This window comes from Herpailurus yagouaroundi, unplaced genomic scaffold, assembly GCF_014898765.1.
Source record: "Herpailurus yagouaroundi ecotype Mexico unplaced genomic scaffold, PumYag 203, whole genome shotgun sequence".
NCBI classification, from domain to species: domain Eukaryota; kingdom Metazoa; phylum Chordata; class Mammalia; order Carnivora; family Felidae; genus Herpailurus; species Herpailurus yagouaroundi.
In genome coordinates this window covers 19,906,611-19,922,258 of record NW_024412434.1, presented here as the reverse complement: position 1 = coordinate 19,922,258, position 15,648 = coordinate 19,906,611, and the positions used below count along the sequence as shown (strand labels likewise).

Here is a 15,648-nt window from a genome sequence, read left to right as displayed (position 1 = left end):
ACCAGAAAAAAAGAGAAAATCGAACCCAAAGTGAGCAGAAGGAAGGAAATAATAATAACAAAAGCAAGGGCCAATGGAATAGAAAACAAACAAACAAACAAACAAATTAAAAGAGAGGGTAAAAAAAAAGAAAGAAAAAATATGAAACCAAAATGAAACCAAAAATCTGGCTCTTTGGAAAGGTCTTTAAACTCTCGTTCTTTAAACTCTCGTTAGAGTGACTGGCGGCAGGGGGGGAAGCGGGGGAGTAAAAGATACAAATTGCCAATATGGGGAACGATGAGGTCCTACATACATTAAAGGGCAAATGGGAGATTATCATGAGTCATGCATGTAACAACTTAGCTGAAACAGACAACTTCCTTGAAAGACAAACCGAATGTTTCCCCTTAAGATCAAGGTAGGATCTAAAAACAAGGCAGAGATGTCTTTTTGCACCATGTCTATTTGATCCTGCCTTGATACTCCTAGACTGTGCAGTATGAGAAGAAAAAGAAATAAAAGGCATAACTACATAGTAAACAACTTAACCTTTCCCCCACACTGGTCTGGCCTTTGGCCTCAGCTTCTGAGAGGTAAAATCTAAGCTCTAGAAATTTTATGCCTGAGAGGAAGAAGTATCTTTGTTTTCTTGGGGGTCTTGGGTCCCACTGGATATTCTAACTATGATTTAGAGTGAGAGTTGCCCACATCAGAAAGACCAACAGTGTGATTCAGGGTGGGAGCTTGATCACATCATATCAGACAACCTGGAGACTGAGATCAATTAAGTGGTCAATGAATCGGTCATGCCTACGTAGGCAATAAAAACTGTGATTGGGGATCACAGTTGGATCCTGGGTTGGGGATACTCCATATATACTGTTATATACGAGGAAATTAACATGTGCTGACTCCATGGAGGATAACAACAGAAGCCTTGTGTCTGGTGGTACTGTCCCCAGACTCCAACTTACACACGTCTTCCCTTGGCTAATTTTAATTTTTATCTTTTCCCCGTAATGAACTGAGCCCATGAGTATAATAGCTTTCAGTGAGTTCTGTGAGTTCTTCTATGTGGATTATCAAACCTGAGGGGGGTTTGGGGAACCACTCAAATCTGCAATTGGTGTCAGACATAAGGGTAATCTCTTGGGGCACCTGTGTGGCTCAGTCGGTTGAGCACCGACTTCGGCTCAGGTCGTGATCTCACAGTTCGTGGGTTCGAGCCCCGCGTCGAGCTCTGTGCCGACAGCTCAGAGCCTGGAGCCTGCTTCAGATTCTGTCTCCCTCTCTGCCCCTCCCCCACTTGCGCTTAGTCTCTCTCTCTCTCTCTCTCAAAAATAAACATTAAAAAAATTTTTTTTAAAAGAAGTAAGAGTAATCTCTTGTGGGTACTATTCCCTCAAACTTTGGAGTTGGCTAAACTTTTGCACATACAGATGAGATTAGTCAGGATAAAAAATAAAACTTTGTATTCACAGATGACATAGGAATGTTATAGAAAGTTCTAGGAAATCAACAAACAATAAAGCTACTAGAATTTGTAAGTGACTTTAGCGACATCTCAGGATATATTGCTTGCATTTCAAGACTTATTATACATGTAGATCAATGGAACAGAATGGGAGGTCTGGAAACAGCTTCACAGATAGACAAAGGTGTCAAGCAATTCAATGGGGGAAGGATGGTCTGACAACCAATAGCATAGCAGCAACTGGATATTCTTATACCAAAGTGAGCCTTGGACCTTACCTCAGATCAGATTAAAAAATAATTTAATCATAGACCAAAATGTAAAATTGCAAAACTTGTAGAAGAAAACAATAGAAAATCCTGCGGCTCTGCAGAAAGCAAAGATTTTTTTTTTTTTACAAAGGACAAAAAGAGGGCAAACTATAAAATATTTAAAGTCGAATTTCATACAACTAAAAATTTTTGCTTTTTGAACATCACTGTTAAGAAAATAACAAGCCAAACCATAAACTGAAAGAAATATTTCAGTAAGAAAATATTTGCAGGACACATATCCGATAGATGATTTTGCATCCAGAATATATAAGGAAATTTTACAGCTTGATAATAAGATAGACAATAATAAATGGGCAAAATTTTATTCATTTTTAAAAATTATTATTTTTTAAATTATAAGGTTGGTTTTCTTAATGTTTATTTATTTATAAATTTATATTTATTTTGAGAGTGAGAGAACGTGACTGGGGGAAGGGACAGAGAGCGGGGGAGAGAGAGAGAGAATCCCAAGCAGGCTCCGTGTTGCCAGAGAGCCTGTGAGATCATGACCTGAGCCAAAATCAAGAGCCAGATGCTCAACTGACTGAATCACCCAGGCACCCCGGGCAGAATTGGAAAAGGCACTTCAAAGAGAACCCTAATGGCAAATGAGTTGTGAACAGATGCTCAATATCACCAGTCATTAGAAAATGCTAATTAAAACTCCATGAGATTCTTCTCACATACTTATTACAATGGATAAAAATGAACAAAAAAAAACTAAACCTCAAGCACATGCCTACAAGCCCACGGCACAGCTGGAACTCCCATCTGCCGGGGGCGGGGGGGGGGGACGTCAAATGAAAATGGCACAGCCACCTTGAAACACAGGTTGGCAGTTTCTTGTAAAGGTAACCATACCTTTGCCATACAACTCCACTCCATTTGTGAAAACAAATACCCCAACAAAGACCTGTATGTGAATGCCTCTAGCAGGCTTATTATTTATAGCCCCAAACTTGGAAACAACCCAAATGTTCACCAACCTGTGGATGGATGAACATTTCATGGGACTTCTGTATAGTGGAATACTTCTCAGCAATAAAAAGAAACAGACCACTGATACATGTATGAACATGGGTGTTTTTTTCAAATGCATTATGCTAAGTGAAAGAAGCCAGATTCAAAAGGCTACATTCTGTAGGAGTAGATTTATATTATTTTTCTGGAAAGACAGTGACAGAAGATAGATCAAGGTTTCCAGAGCCTGGGAGTGAGGGCTGGGTCAACTACAAAGGTGCATGAGAAGCTATGTGGGGTGACAGAACTGTTTTACATTGAACGTCCTTGTGGTATCTTAACGCTTCAAACTGAACATCTAAAAAAAAAGGGTGAGTTTTACTTTATATAATTTATACCTCAATAAACCTGACTTAAAAAAAAGATGAACCCCATAAACTGAAAAGATATTTGCAACCTCTGTAGCTGATAAAGGATTAGTGTCTCAACTCTAGAATAGGAAAGAGGGGCGCCTGGTGGCTCAGTTGGTTAAGCATCTGATTTCAGGTCAGGTCGTAATATCACAGCTTGTGAGTCTGAGCCCTGCATCAGCTCAGAGCCTGCTTCGGGCTTGGAGCCTGTCGGCACAGAGCCCGCTTCGGATCTGCTGTCCCCTTCTCGCTCTCTGCAACTCCACCGCTCACGTTCTCTGTCTCTCAAAAATAAATGAATATTAAAAATAAAAATTAAAAAAAATAGAAAAGAGTTCCTATGAATATGAAAAAAAGTCTCTTAGTAGAAATGTGTCTTTAAAAATGAACAGAAATTACCCAATTTGGGAAGAATGGAGTCAGCAAATGCATGAAAAAGCTACTTGGTCTCATTTAGGAACCGGGAGCAGCAAATTGAACCTTCAGTTAGATAGTATTTCTGATCCATCAAAATGAAAAACTCGACCATTCTGTGAGTTTAGTTAACAAAGTGGAGAGTTCTTTGAATGATAACTTGGTATAATTATTTTGAAAAAGTTTGGTACTATTTTTAAAAAATTTTTTCAATGTTTATTTATTTTTGACAGAGAGAGAGACAGATCATGGGGGGGGAGGGGCAGAGAGAGAGGGAGCCACAGAATCCGAAGCAGGCTCCAGGCTCTGAGCTGTCAGCACAGAGCCCTACGCGGGGCTCAAACTCACAGACCGCGAGATCATGACCTGAGCCGAACTTTGACGCTCGACCGACTGAGCCACCCAGGCGCCCCAAGTTTGGTACTATTTAGTAAAGTTAGTGTACATAGTCTGATCCTGAAATTCTACCTCTAAGCAGGTACCCTTCCCACCTTCTTCCACACGTGTACTATGAGGTATGCACAAGAATGTCTGTAACAAAGGAAAAAGAAAAGCCCCAGTGTTCATCAAGAGTGGAATGGATGAGCAAGTATCGTGTTGCTTTACAATGTTAAACCCTACTGCAATTAAAATGAATCAACTATAGGCACCTTCCCTAGAGTGGGTGAATGTCAAAAACACTCATTTGAATGAAAAAAATCACAGAAGCATAAACAAACAAGATTTTGTGTAGCTAAGGTTCAAAGAACTCTCTCACAGGCTGCACGGCATGATCATTTATAAATATGCACCTGGAGGCAGGCTGCCTGTACTTCCATGGTACCTCCCCACTTCCTAGCTGGGTAGCCTTCAACCCCAAAATTCCCTCACCTGTACAGCAAGGATACTGGTCCACATTAAGAGGTGCCAATGGGTTGGGGCAGCACATGGAAGGATCAATCCATGTTAGGTATTATTCTTTTCTAATCCACTAAGTGGCACCTCACTGGTCCCAGGAGGACAGGCAGGGCTCCACCTCCCCACCTCTCCCACCCTCACAGAGGGCAGCCAGAGGCTGCAGTATCCTGGAGACAAGGGCTCTGAATGCAGTGGCCCTAGCTGCCAACATGGAGAAGTGGGAACCACTCAGGACTATGAAAAGGATAAGGGAACTGGGATTGCCGGAGCCCCAAAGACAGTTCGGCCCAGAACACCAAGTCCTAGATTGTCCTGAAGGAATAAGAATTACAATGAAATCAATGAGGTCCACATTTGTCTAAGATAAGAACTCTATGCCCTCCATTTCTAATGTCTTTTCATCCCCCAGGCATGGATTTCCCAAGATGGTAGTTCTTCTAAGCCTTTTGCTTGACCACTTTCCTCTCATCTCTCAACTGATTGCTTATTGGTACATTTTTCAAGGAACAGGACAAAAGGAAAAAGATATAAGACGGAGATTCCCATCAACCCTCACATCTACGAGCTGGCCATTTGTTAAACTCAAGATGTGGTATGGTGAGGCTAGGTTTTCATTATATTTCCAGAATAATTTTTGGAGAAGTGAGACTCTCAGGGTATCACCTGTCTGTCTATTTTATCTGGCGTCTTATCACTAGTTTTTAGAGTCTGATGACTGAACTGTCAGTTTGGGGAGTAAAGTGATCTCTTGTTTTGATATCCTTTGAGTCAATTACCATACAGGGTTTACTCTAGTTTTTAATGGAAGGCTAATGAAGGGTAGAAAAGCATGAAATTTATAACCAGAGTGAATTGTGATTGCTAATGCATTAGGAAAATTCCATATAGTTTTTCCTAGTGTTTTTCATAACTCTCACATACAGGAAGCCATTATTATAGTATAACTACTACAATATCTTGATTATTACTTACCCTCTTATTTCTACTTGAGCTACAGCAGTGATGTTGATTTGCAGGCTCACAAAATTGCTGTCTGGGTTGTCCTTGTTGGAACTAAAACACAGCGACAATATGATTTCAATATATTTTCTCAGCCATGTTACAACATATGATCATAAAAAACCTTCCATATATAAAAAGAATAACAAACATTACTAATACAGTCATTCAGAAAACAATGGCGTATCCATTCCACGAAATCACAACCATCTGAAAGTGGAAATGCTAAGCTTTCCTATGGGTAAAAATAATGTAACTTTCCATGAGGCGGCATCTTATCTGAAAACACAACAGACATCTAGGAAAGCTAATGCTTTTTTGTTTCAATGGCTAAACCAAAAAGGCAGTGAGCTGAATTCATTTTCCACCTTCTGCCTTGGACACATTCCTTAACTTCTCTGTGCATCATGTTTATTGCCCATCAAATGGGAGAGGACAGCACAGTGAACTCCTGATTCTCCATGCTAATAAAGAAGAGAACTGGCAAGAATAATCCAAGAGCAGCACATAATGGAAAAAGCGTTTGCATTTGGCTCTGGAATGCATCATACCATACATTGTTTGGGCAGCGAATTTATCTTCCTTACGGTTTATTTCTGAAGTAATATTAAAATAAGTGCACATTCACTGCATGCTCACTGGCTGACTAGGGTGGGGGGCAGGGACTGAACTGGAAGCATAGCCAATGATGATGGCAGGAAGAAGCAAGACCCCAGGAAGTCGGGCAGCTCAGACTGACGCAATCAGGAGAGGCCATCGATGCTTTCCAGGGCATCAAGAATCTCAAGATCGAAGGTGAATGTTTAATGATGTTTCTTAGAACAGTGGCAAAATTATTTTTAAGTCTGCTTTTTGTTTTTTCTCTCAAGCAAATATAATCACGTATGAAATTTAGCTTTTGAAAAATACATGTGTTGGGGCACCTGGGTGGCTCAGTTGGTTACGCCCCCGGCTCAGGTCATGATCTCGCAGTTCTCAAGTTCGAGCCCCGCGTCAGGCCCTGTGCTGACAGCTCAGAGCCTGGAGCCTGCTTCAGATTCTGTGTCTCCTTCTGTCTCTGCTCCTTCCCCATTCGCACTCTGTCTCTCTCTCTCTCCAGAATAAATAATAAAAATATTTTAAAAATTAAAAAAAGATGCCCGTGTTAAGCGGGCAGTAGAGAAAACGAAACACGGTCTCATGAGAGGCTTGACCAGTAGCTGAGCTTTGAATGCAGATGTCATTTGCCTTTATTACCGTCTTGTGCTTTCACTGAAGTCACCCTCCTATCCCCAGGATTATGCAGCTTTCAGCAAACAGATGTGGCCACACCACCACTGACAGGTCATGTTTATATCCAGGTCTCATTAAGAAGAGAAAGCGTCCGCTTTTCATCATCGACTTTCACACAGATTCAATGGATAATGCTTTAACACTGCAGGAGTGGTAATGGGGTATGTTCTGACTAGCTTTTGAAGCTTCCCAAATGTGGGAGCTGGAAAGGAGATGTAAAAGTCAGCTTTCAAAGGAGGAGGAGGAGACAGAATCGTCCCCACAATGCTTTTGAAAAGTCTTGTCTGATTGTATATACTGATAAGGCCACTTAAACCACAAACACACATAAAAGATATAAACAGGCCAATGTCAGGCTCATTTCCTGCAATAGGGTATCACTACTAAGCTAGTGATGAGCCTAGGGGGACTTGTTCACCAAAGTTTGAACCCCAGTTTCCAGGCCACTTTATTATTATCACATCTGGGGAAAATCAGTTAACTAAAAAGGTTTTTGGGGTTTTTTTTTAAGGCAGAATTCTTAATTACCAGCAAGAAGTCATTAAGTCTACTTGTTGTACATTGCATGGCTCTGAATACATTATGGGAAACTCTTCAGTTTGGAAATTTAGGTCTCATTGTTGTACACGTTACCCAGACTTGGTTCTGTTTTCTAGTTCACACTGCTTTGCAGCAGTGAATGTAAAAATGATGAAAAGAAAGTCGTTTCATTTAAGCGATCCTGTAACTTCATTGTGTTTTGTTTCCACGTGGTTTAAATAACACAATTGTCTTTACTCACAAAAAAAGCCAGCAGATGTCAAGCCCTGAAATCATCTTTGGACAGGAGTCTAACATGAAGCTTACGGAGGCTATTTTACCATGTAATGATAGCAATGGCAGACGTGGAGACAAAACCTGGTTGGCTAATCAAAATCATCTTCTGTCACCCAGCCTTGTCATGACACTAGGTACTGCCATCAGCCAGTGGTGTCAACAGAATCTCCCGGTAAGAAAGGCACCAGGCTTGATATACAACTTAGATGCTTCCCTGACCTCTTTTCCTGGAAGGAAACCTCCTTCACTAACACCACTGCTGCATTCAAACAAGCAATCCATCACCGTCCGGGATGCTGAGCTATTTATACTGTCGGTGCTAATTCTGCATGGGAATGATGGATTTCCTCTCCACAACTACGCCCCATGTCATGCACCAAGGATAAACACGTTTTTCATTTATCACTCTGATGCTATTTTCCTTTTCTCTACTGTTCCCTCTTTTCTAACATTCCCTCTGTACTCTCTGTGGTCTTTGGAATGTTAGCAAACACAGTACGATGTTCATTTCACCGCTGCTGAGGAAGCAGTTTCACTGATATCACAAAAGACCTGTTTGTATGTGGGAACTGCTATCTGAGACCCGCTCTACACAGGGAGGAGAATGTTTACATGTCACATGGAGCTGCGGCATGAAGAGACCATTTAATGAAAACATTTGGTAACATGAAATATTTTAAGTTGGTTAATACATAAAGCCCGTTTCTCTTTGGGTTCTGTTTGTGGAAAGGGGCATTAAAAGTGGGCAATGGCGATCAATATGGTCAAAAGCTTAAGAACTTAGACTTCAGAATATTTGGTTTAATTTACTTTTGGTTTTAACACATCTAAATTGAACGCACACCATCCATAAATATTTATTTATGCCCTTGGAGTCTGCCAACGAGGCATGGAGATAAATGCTCGCTCGTGAACACTTCACTATTTGAGTGTTAAGTATTCTCAAACATTTTTATCTTGGAAATGTCTGTTTTTGGAATTTGATGCTTTATGTATGTTCCTGTAGCCTCTCTGGTTCTTCCTTCATTTCCACATTTTTATGTTTTTTTCAGAATAATGTTAAAATAGTCATGAGTTTCTATAGTACGTAAGGATGGAATATCATCATGGTCCACTCTTTTAGACGAAGCAAGATGTTAGAAGTGTGACCGTTTCTATCTTCCATCAAATTTAGCACTTTGTTGCTAAATTCACTGGTTGGAGGATGATCTCCAGGATGGGTCTGGGGAAGGCATTTGGAATATCAGTTGTTGTCCTTTGTCCCCAGAGTGAACTACTAGTTTCATTTATTCTGTTATCTGTAGCTGCAATCAAAAGTAAGAAGGATGTGTGAAGGAATTTGCTTTGCATCTTTGTAACAGATTTTATTTCTAAATAAATGATTTCTATTTTGTGAGGATGTATCTTCATACCATTTGTGGGACTGACATCACAGACAGTGATGGTAAGAAATAGAAACTTTAGGCTGCTATCTGGAGTGATGGTTCTCAGTATAGGGTGCCTTTACTTTTTTTTTTCTGAAAAAGCTAAAAATATAAGCAAAAGATTCCCCAAATAAAAATATTTAGGACTACCTAAACCTTTTGGAAAATATACATTTATGTAGACATAAAGAAGTGATTTAATATGCTTTTGGTAAAATGGTATTACAGAAATCATTGTGTCAGTGTCTCATCGCTAATATGGGTAAAATTTTTTTAAATCTCTTAAGAATCAGCAGAAAATATTAAGTTAAATTTTTAAAAAGACTTAATTAAGGTCAGGAAAGGACATAAGGTAGGTGAGAAAAACCTTCCTTCTTAGAAATCTATCACAAAATTTAGGGGATGTGGTTTGTGATACAGGTTGCAGATTTCTTTTTAATGTTTATTTTTGAGAGACAGAGACAGAGCGTGAGCAGACAAGGAGCAGAGAGAGAGGGAGACACAGAATCTGAAGCAGGCTCCAGGCTCTATTCTGTTAGCACAGAGCCCAACACGGGGCTCCAACTCACGAACCATGAGATCATGACCTGAGCCGAAGTTGGACACTTAACCGACTGAGCCACCCAGGCGTCCCGCAGGTTGCAGAGTTTAAAAATCTGCTATGTTCTTATACAGTTTATATATTTTATTTTATTTTATTACTATTTTTAATTTTTTTAACGTTTTATTTATTTTTGAGAGACAAAGCATGAGCGGGGATGGGGCAGAGAGGGAGAGGGGGACACAGAATCCAAAACAGGCTCCAGGCTCTAAGCCCAACATGGGGTTGGAACCCACAAACGATGAGACCATGACCTAAGCCAAAGTCGGACGCTGAACCGACTGAGCCACCCAGGTGCCCCAAGTTTATATATTAAAAAAAAAAAAAAAATAGAAACGTTTAATCCAAGTAGCTATTAAAAAGTAATCCATTGCACAAAATCATCGCTCTCTAATCACTTCTTACAGGATAGAAGATAAGTGTAGGGATTTATCCATATTGCACACTAGTATTTGAGGACCAAATTGTAGATACTGACTTCAGAGTTGTGTTATAGAACAAGGGTTCACCCAGCTGAGTATGTGCTGTCGACATCAATGCTGTTTAAACTTTTTTTTTTTTAATGTTGTTCAAACTTTTAAAATCGCAGACCACAGAAAATTATTGTATTTCACAGGGTGTCTTACTGTGCACATTTACATTTCTCTAATTGGATCATTTCACGAAGAAGACTGTGATATATTGTATTCCATTCACTTTCCTTTTCTTTTAATAGTGGCCTGGAGTCATTACATTTATCCCATCACTGGCTAATGGGTTTAAGTCCACACTTGGGCTTTTATGCACACTGCTACCTCCAAGTCTTTCCACTCATTAAATATTGTTTTTGGCCATGAAGGAACAAACAGAATAGACAGTGGAAAGATAAGTCACACTTGAGTCTCTGAAAAGTGTCAGTCTTAGAAAAAAGGGGCAGCTACCTATATGCTTTGTCTGACAGTTACCAGAAAAGGCTCTGTCCTCTGAATCTCACCTGCTTCCTGCCATGGGGCTCACAGTGAAACTGTCAGAGACCCTTTCATTCCTGACAAGTTAGATTTCAAGTTTGCAAACGCATAATCTATGCTTTCTTGCAGAGATTTTATTCTCAGGGATTTAATGATCCCCAGCTCAGAGCCTGGCAGAGATATTGTTGGGGTGTTGGTGAGGGTGGGAGAAAGGATGTAAATCAGAATCAGGAAAAATGGAGGTAAACCAGGGTGCGAGGGTACCCAGGACAAAATTTTACTAAAATAACTTGGCTTACAGAATGGATCTCTTTTCAAAAGCAAACACGCAAAAACCAAAAACAAACAAAAACTTACAACACTGAAAAAAAACAGACACAAAAAATGATCTGTGAAAAGTCTGGGTTCTAATTTCAGGTTAAGGAGTTTGATTCGTGGCCATTCATCTCACTATGGATCTCTCTAATAGTCGATGCTGACCATGATTTTAGGCATTTAAAGATCTAACCTTCTGATTTGGAGATCGAAGTTAATGCTCATGTTTGTTTTCTCAAGACGTGGAACTGCAAATCGGAGGCCCAGAGAGTACTAAAAGAAAAAAATCACAAGACACTAAGGTTATTACAGAGAGAGACCATATACACAGCATAAAAATCTTTTTTTTTTTTTCCCAACGTTTATTTATTTTTGGGATAGAGAGAGACAGAGCATGAACGGGGGAGGGGCAGAGAGAGAGGGAGACACAGAATCGGAAACAGGCTCCAGGCTCTGAGCCATCAGCCCAGAGCCCGACGCGGGGCTCGAACTCACGGACCGCGAGATCGTGACCTGGCTGAAGTCGGACGCCTAACCGACTGTGCCACCCAGGCGCCCCAACATAAAAATCTTTTTAAATCATCGCTGCACTTCTCTCTCTCTCTCTCTTCCCCTGGTGGGATTCCCTTTCTCTGCCCCTCGCTCACTTGTGCCCTCTCTCTCTCTCAAAAAAATAAAAAAATCCCTGCAAATCCCTATCTCGTATTGCTGCCCTTTTCCCTGCTTCCACCCCGGGGGTTGCCTAGAGGAAGTCACGGAACTAAGACTGCAGAGGCCAGACATTCAAGTCCCTCTACATTGTGGTTCATTCTCTTCATTTAGTCCCGTACGAATTCTCCTCCTGCCACCTTCCCATGTGCTAAATTAAAAACAACCTAAATATACAAGAGGCAATTGATTTGGAAAACTGTAATGCTTGTGTTTGATGCACATTTACAGCGTCATTGAAACTGACTGCGAATTGGGTCATTGGGTGGGACGCCTATGCAAATACGTGGAAAATGCTTCTAATGGAACGATGACCGATAAAGAAAAAGGTTACAAAGTTGTACATGCAGTGTGTTTTAGGTATTGTTTTAAAAGTTTGTCGGTGGAAAAATGACTGTACGGGAGTGAGGGTGTATTGTAAAAAAAATATATATACCAGAATACTATGCTATGGTAATAATATTAAGGTTATGAGCATAGGGATTGTTTTTCTACCTTTCTTGATTTCCCAAAGTTTTAAACCTGCTCTTATTTTTTAAATCTGAGGACAGGTTTTTAAAACTTTGGGGAAAATTAGTCCAATGATAATACCAATAAGGAAGTAAAAATAAGAGCCAATAATTCTATCACTTACTCTCCTATGTACTGTGCTAAAGCCTTACATGCCTCGTCTCACATAATCATGACAACCACCCCATGAGATGGGTACTCTGATTGTTGACATTTTACACTCTGAGCAGTACTCTGAGGATTAGGGAGATCAAGTGCCTTCCTCCAGGTGCACAGCAAATGAGCTGTAGAGTTGGAATTGAAATTCTTGCAAGCTGACTCTGGAACCTGCACTCAAGGCCACTACACCCCGAGACTCAGATCATTGATTAAAAACTCGTGTTAACATGAACCAGTAGTAATATGAATAATAAATCATCATTCTAATCATAAATCGTCATCATTTCCCTAGCCCTTACTGAATGCGTTACAAACCAGGCACTGCCCTATTGGCTTTATATATGTCAGTGCACTGCTCCAAACTTTCCTAAATGTGGTGATTCTCCCATTTCAATGTGACTCGTCCAAGGTATCACAACTGATGAGCAGCAAAGCTGGGATTTAAACCCATGTGTATCTATTAAGCCTATGCATCCTTATGCCCCAGCCATGATGAATTCTTTTATGATATCAAATGTGCCATTTTTGGTCAGACCCCTGGGACTTTGCACATACACTCCCCCCTTCTTTGAAAACCTTAAAACTTTTCTGCTTTCTTCTACTTGAAGACGTTCTACTCCATGCTTCAAAGCTCAGGACGAGAGATCCTCCTGCAACATACTATCCGATCCCACAGGCCCAGTCAGGCAGAAATTTTCTCTTTATTCCCCCATCTCCTTCTTTGCAACCTCCGATAGTGTTAATGTTGAGTTTCTTATTGAATGGGCGTTGTATATTTTCATCTTGATATTGTCAGACTCTAGCTTGGAACCAGGCATACAGAAGGGATGCACTAAAACAGTTCCAGTGGTGGGGATTTTACTGTATTGGGATGAAGCCTGGCTAATGTCAGTCCTCATTACAGAACAATTCAGCCTGGGACAAAGATACAATAAAGATATGACAATTTCATATTGTAAGAGACACATGTGTTCTCAGCTAGAACCAAACACCAAATATCTGGGCGTTGATTCTAAAGGAACTTTGCTGAACCACCACTTACTCGTCTTCCTGCTTGAGAGATTTTCCAAGTTTTTATAAATCCTATTGGCACCTATTTTATATGACTATAGCTATTATATGAAAATGACATTACTACTTACAAATCAGGAGTAATACTTCTGAATACTACCTTGAATGTTTTGTTAAATTAAAATAAAATGCCACTCGAAAACTTTTTTTTTTTTTAAATATTGGGTGGGACTTAACTGTTTCTGGTGATTTATGATGCTTTTTAATATTTAGGGCTGCTTTTATATTTGGAATTTTACTACGATCCACTGAGAGTATTTTTTTTTTAAGTACAAGATGAAGAAGTAAATAAATCAAAGTGTTTTCAAAGAAAACAGAATGCAATAAAATTTGATGTGTTTAAGGGCATTAAAGGGTGAGATAAGAAAGCTATTAGGTTTCTTCCACTAGAGACCTCACAGATTAATGAATACAAACAATTTATCTCCTTGACTTCCAAAAATTACTTGCTGGTAAAATGGGCAGACATCATTTCACATAAACACATCCATGGTCAAGACCACACTGCATTTTTACCCTCCACTTTGAATGACACCAGTGGCCAGTTTTGCTCCAAGATTATTATTTGTTATTAATGATCTTGGATGATCTCTGGTTTAGATTGAACACTTGTAATACTGAAAAAGGAATGAGTGCCTGGTCATTTTTATAAAATTTTATGCAAATGCCACAGTTCCCATGTCAATCTGTTCCTCTTTAGTGTTAGGTAGACCTCTTCTTCATGCCAACTTAGGTGATTGGATTTTTCTTGATAACCAGCAAAAGGATATATTAGTTTCTGGACAAAAGGATTCTAATGGAAAATGTCCCAATTTCTCAGCTGAGAAATCCCATTCTGTCTTTCATGGCTTCGTTTAAAAATCTCATCTTGTCTGTTATTCATTAGTTTTTATCCAAATACTTTTCCCAATTTTGCAGACCAGACAGAACATGGACCTTGTGTGAGGTCCTGGTTCGAATCTTGGTTTCGTCGTCCATTATCTGTGTGATTTGGGGAAATTTATTTGATATCTCTCAGTCTCAATCTCCTCATCTATAACATAGGAGAAATACTCAACTAATGGGATTGTTGGTTGTGAAAACTTAACGAGATAACATAAAAAAAGTACTTAGTGATGCATTTATAACACAGAGAGCAATCAGTATATGTTAGCTAATAAAAAACTGTTATAAAATTTTATCTTTCATTTAAATAGTTACTTCTTTTGGCCTAACAAGTGAATTTACCAGACTATAGCTTGGCACACTTTATAGAGTGTAAAAAGTGTGTAAAAAAGCAAAAATATTATTTAATTTTAGAGTGTAAAAAAGCAAAAATATTGTAGCAGAATACCCTAAAGTAAAAATTGGGAATAGGAATTACTTGATACTTTCAAATGCTCAAATAAATGTGAGAGACCTTGGGCTAAAAGGTTTATTTACTGCAGGACTTCTCAGCACCTTTAAAATGCGAATGTGCACCTAAATGTTCCAGAGGAGAATATGATACCCAGCAGTGACCACAGAACTCCCTTTTAAAGCCTTATCTCAAGGGATCAACACTCTTTGGAATATACTTTGGGAAGCTATTCTAATACAAACCTATGCAATTATGAATTTTTATGAAATTTTTTTCAAATAGGCCACTTCATTGATAATCATAAATATCTAATTTAAAACAGAGGAATACATATGTTTAGTTTATGAAACATCTAAATATGCAGTATTTGCAGATTTCAGAAATTTTTTCTGATTTATGACTTCATAATAAGTATGTCCACTGGGATATTTATTACAACAAGTTACTATGTGTACTTAAATGGCAATTGCAATAAAATAAACTTATTGTCCACAAGAAAACCGGAATGAGAAGTTCCTAAATCTGGAAACAAGGAAAGAAGAACAAAAACGTGTCTTTATTCTTCCAAATTCACATTACAGATCATGATTAACTCTCTCTTTTTCTTGCTACAAACACATGTCGGTATTATTCTCAAGTTCAAATGCATGGAAAATATAGACCTGGCAAAGCTGACTCGAAACCTAGATCGTGGTAACATTTTTAATACGAAAATCCTGTGAATGATACCCATATGGGACGTATGTCAAAAATCCAAGTTTAATCACCTTTGCTAAAATCTTTACTTAGGTTATTTCTTAAGTCATTTACGGAATACCGAGAAACAATTGAACTGCCGTGAGATTCAAAGAAACAAATATCCCAAGAAAAGATCTGTAGTAAAAAAGAAAAAAAAAAAGTCTTCACAGATGTGTACCATCTAAAAGACATGTTAAGAGCAAAATCAAAAGAGAAAGCATATAAAAGTATCCATCTTTTCGTGTGTTTAACCTCAGGGTTCCCACCCTGTATAGAATATAATGCCAACCCCCCCCCG

General features: G+C 39.2%; 1 protein-coding gene across 1 annotated transcript in view; it reads right to left on the bottom strand.

Moving 5' to 3' along the window:
* ITGA8 (integrin subunit alpha 8) overlaps positions 1 to 15,648 on the bottom strand; it is a 191,292-nt gene that overhangs the window by 43,894 nt on the left and 131,750 nt on the right. Inside the window, exons 21-22 of the mRNA XM_040450953.1 lie at positions 11,019 to 11,098; positions 5,424 to 5,504 (exon numbers count right to left, since the gene is read on the bottom strand). Coding sequence (XP_040306887.1) covers positions 5,424 to 5,504; positions 11,019 to 11,098 — 161 coding nt within the window. The remainder of the gene's footprint in view (positions 1 to 5,423; positions 5,505 to 11,018; positions 11,099 to 15,648) is intronic.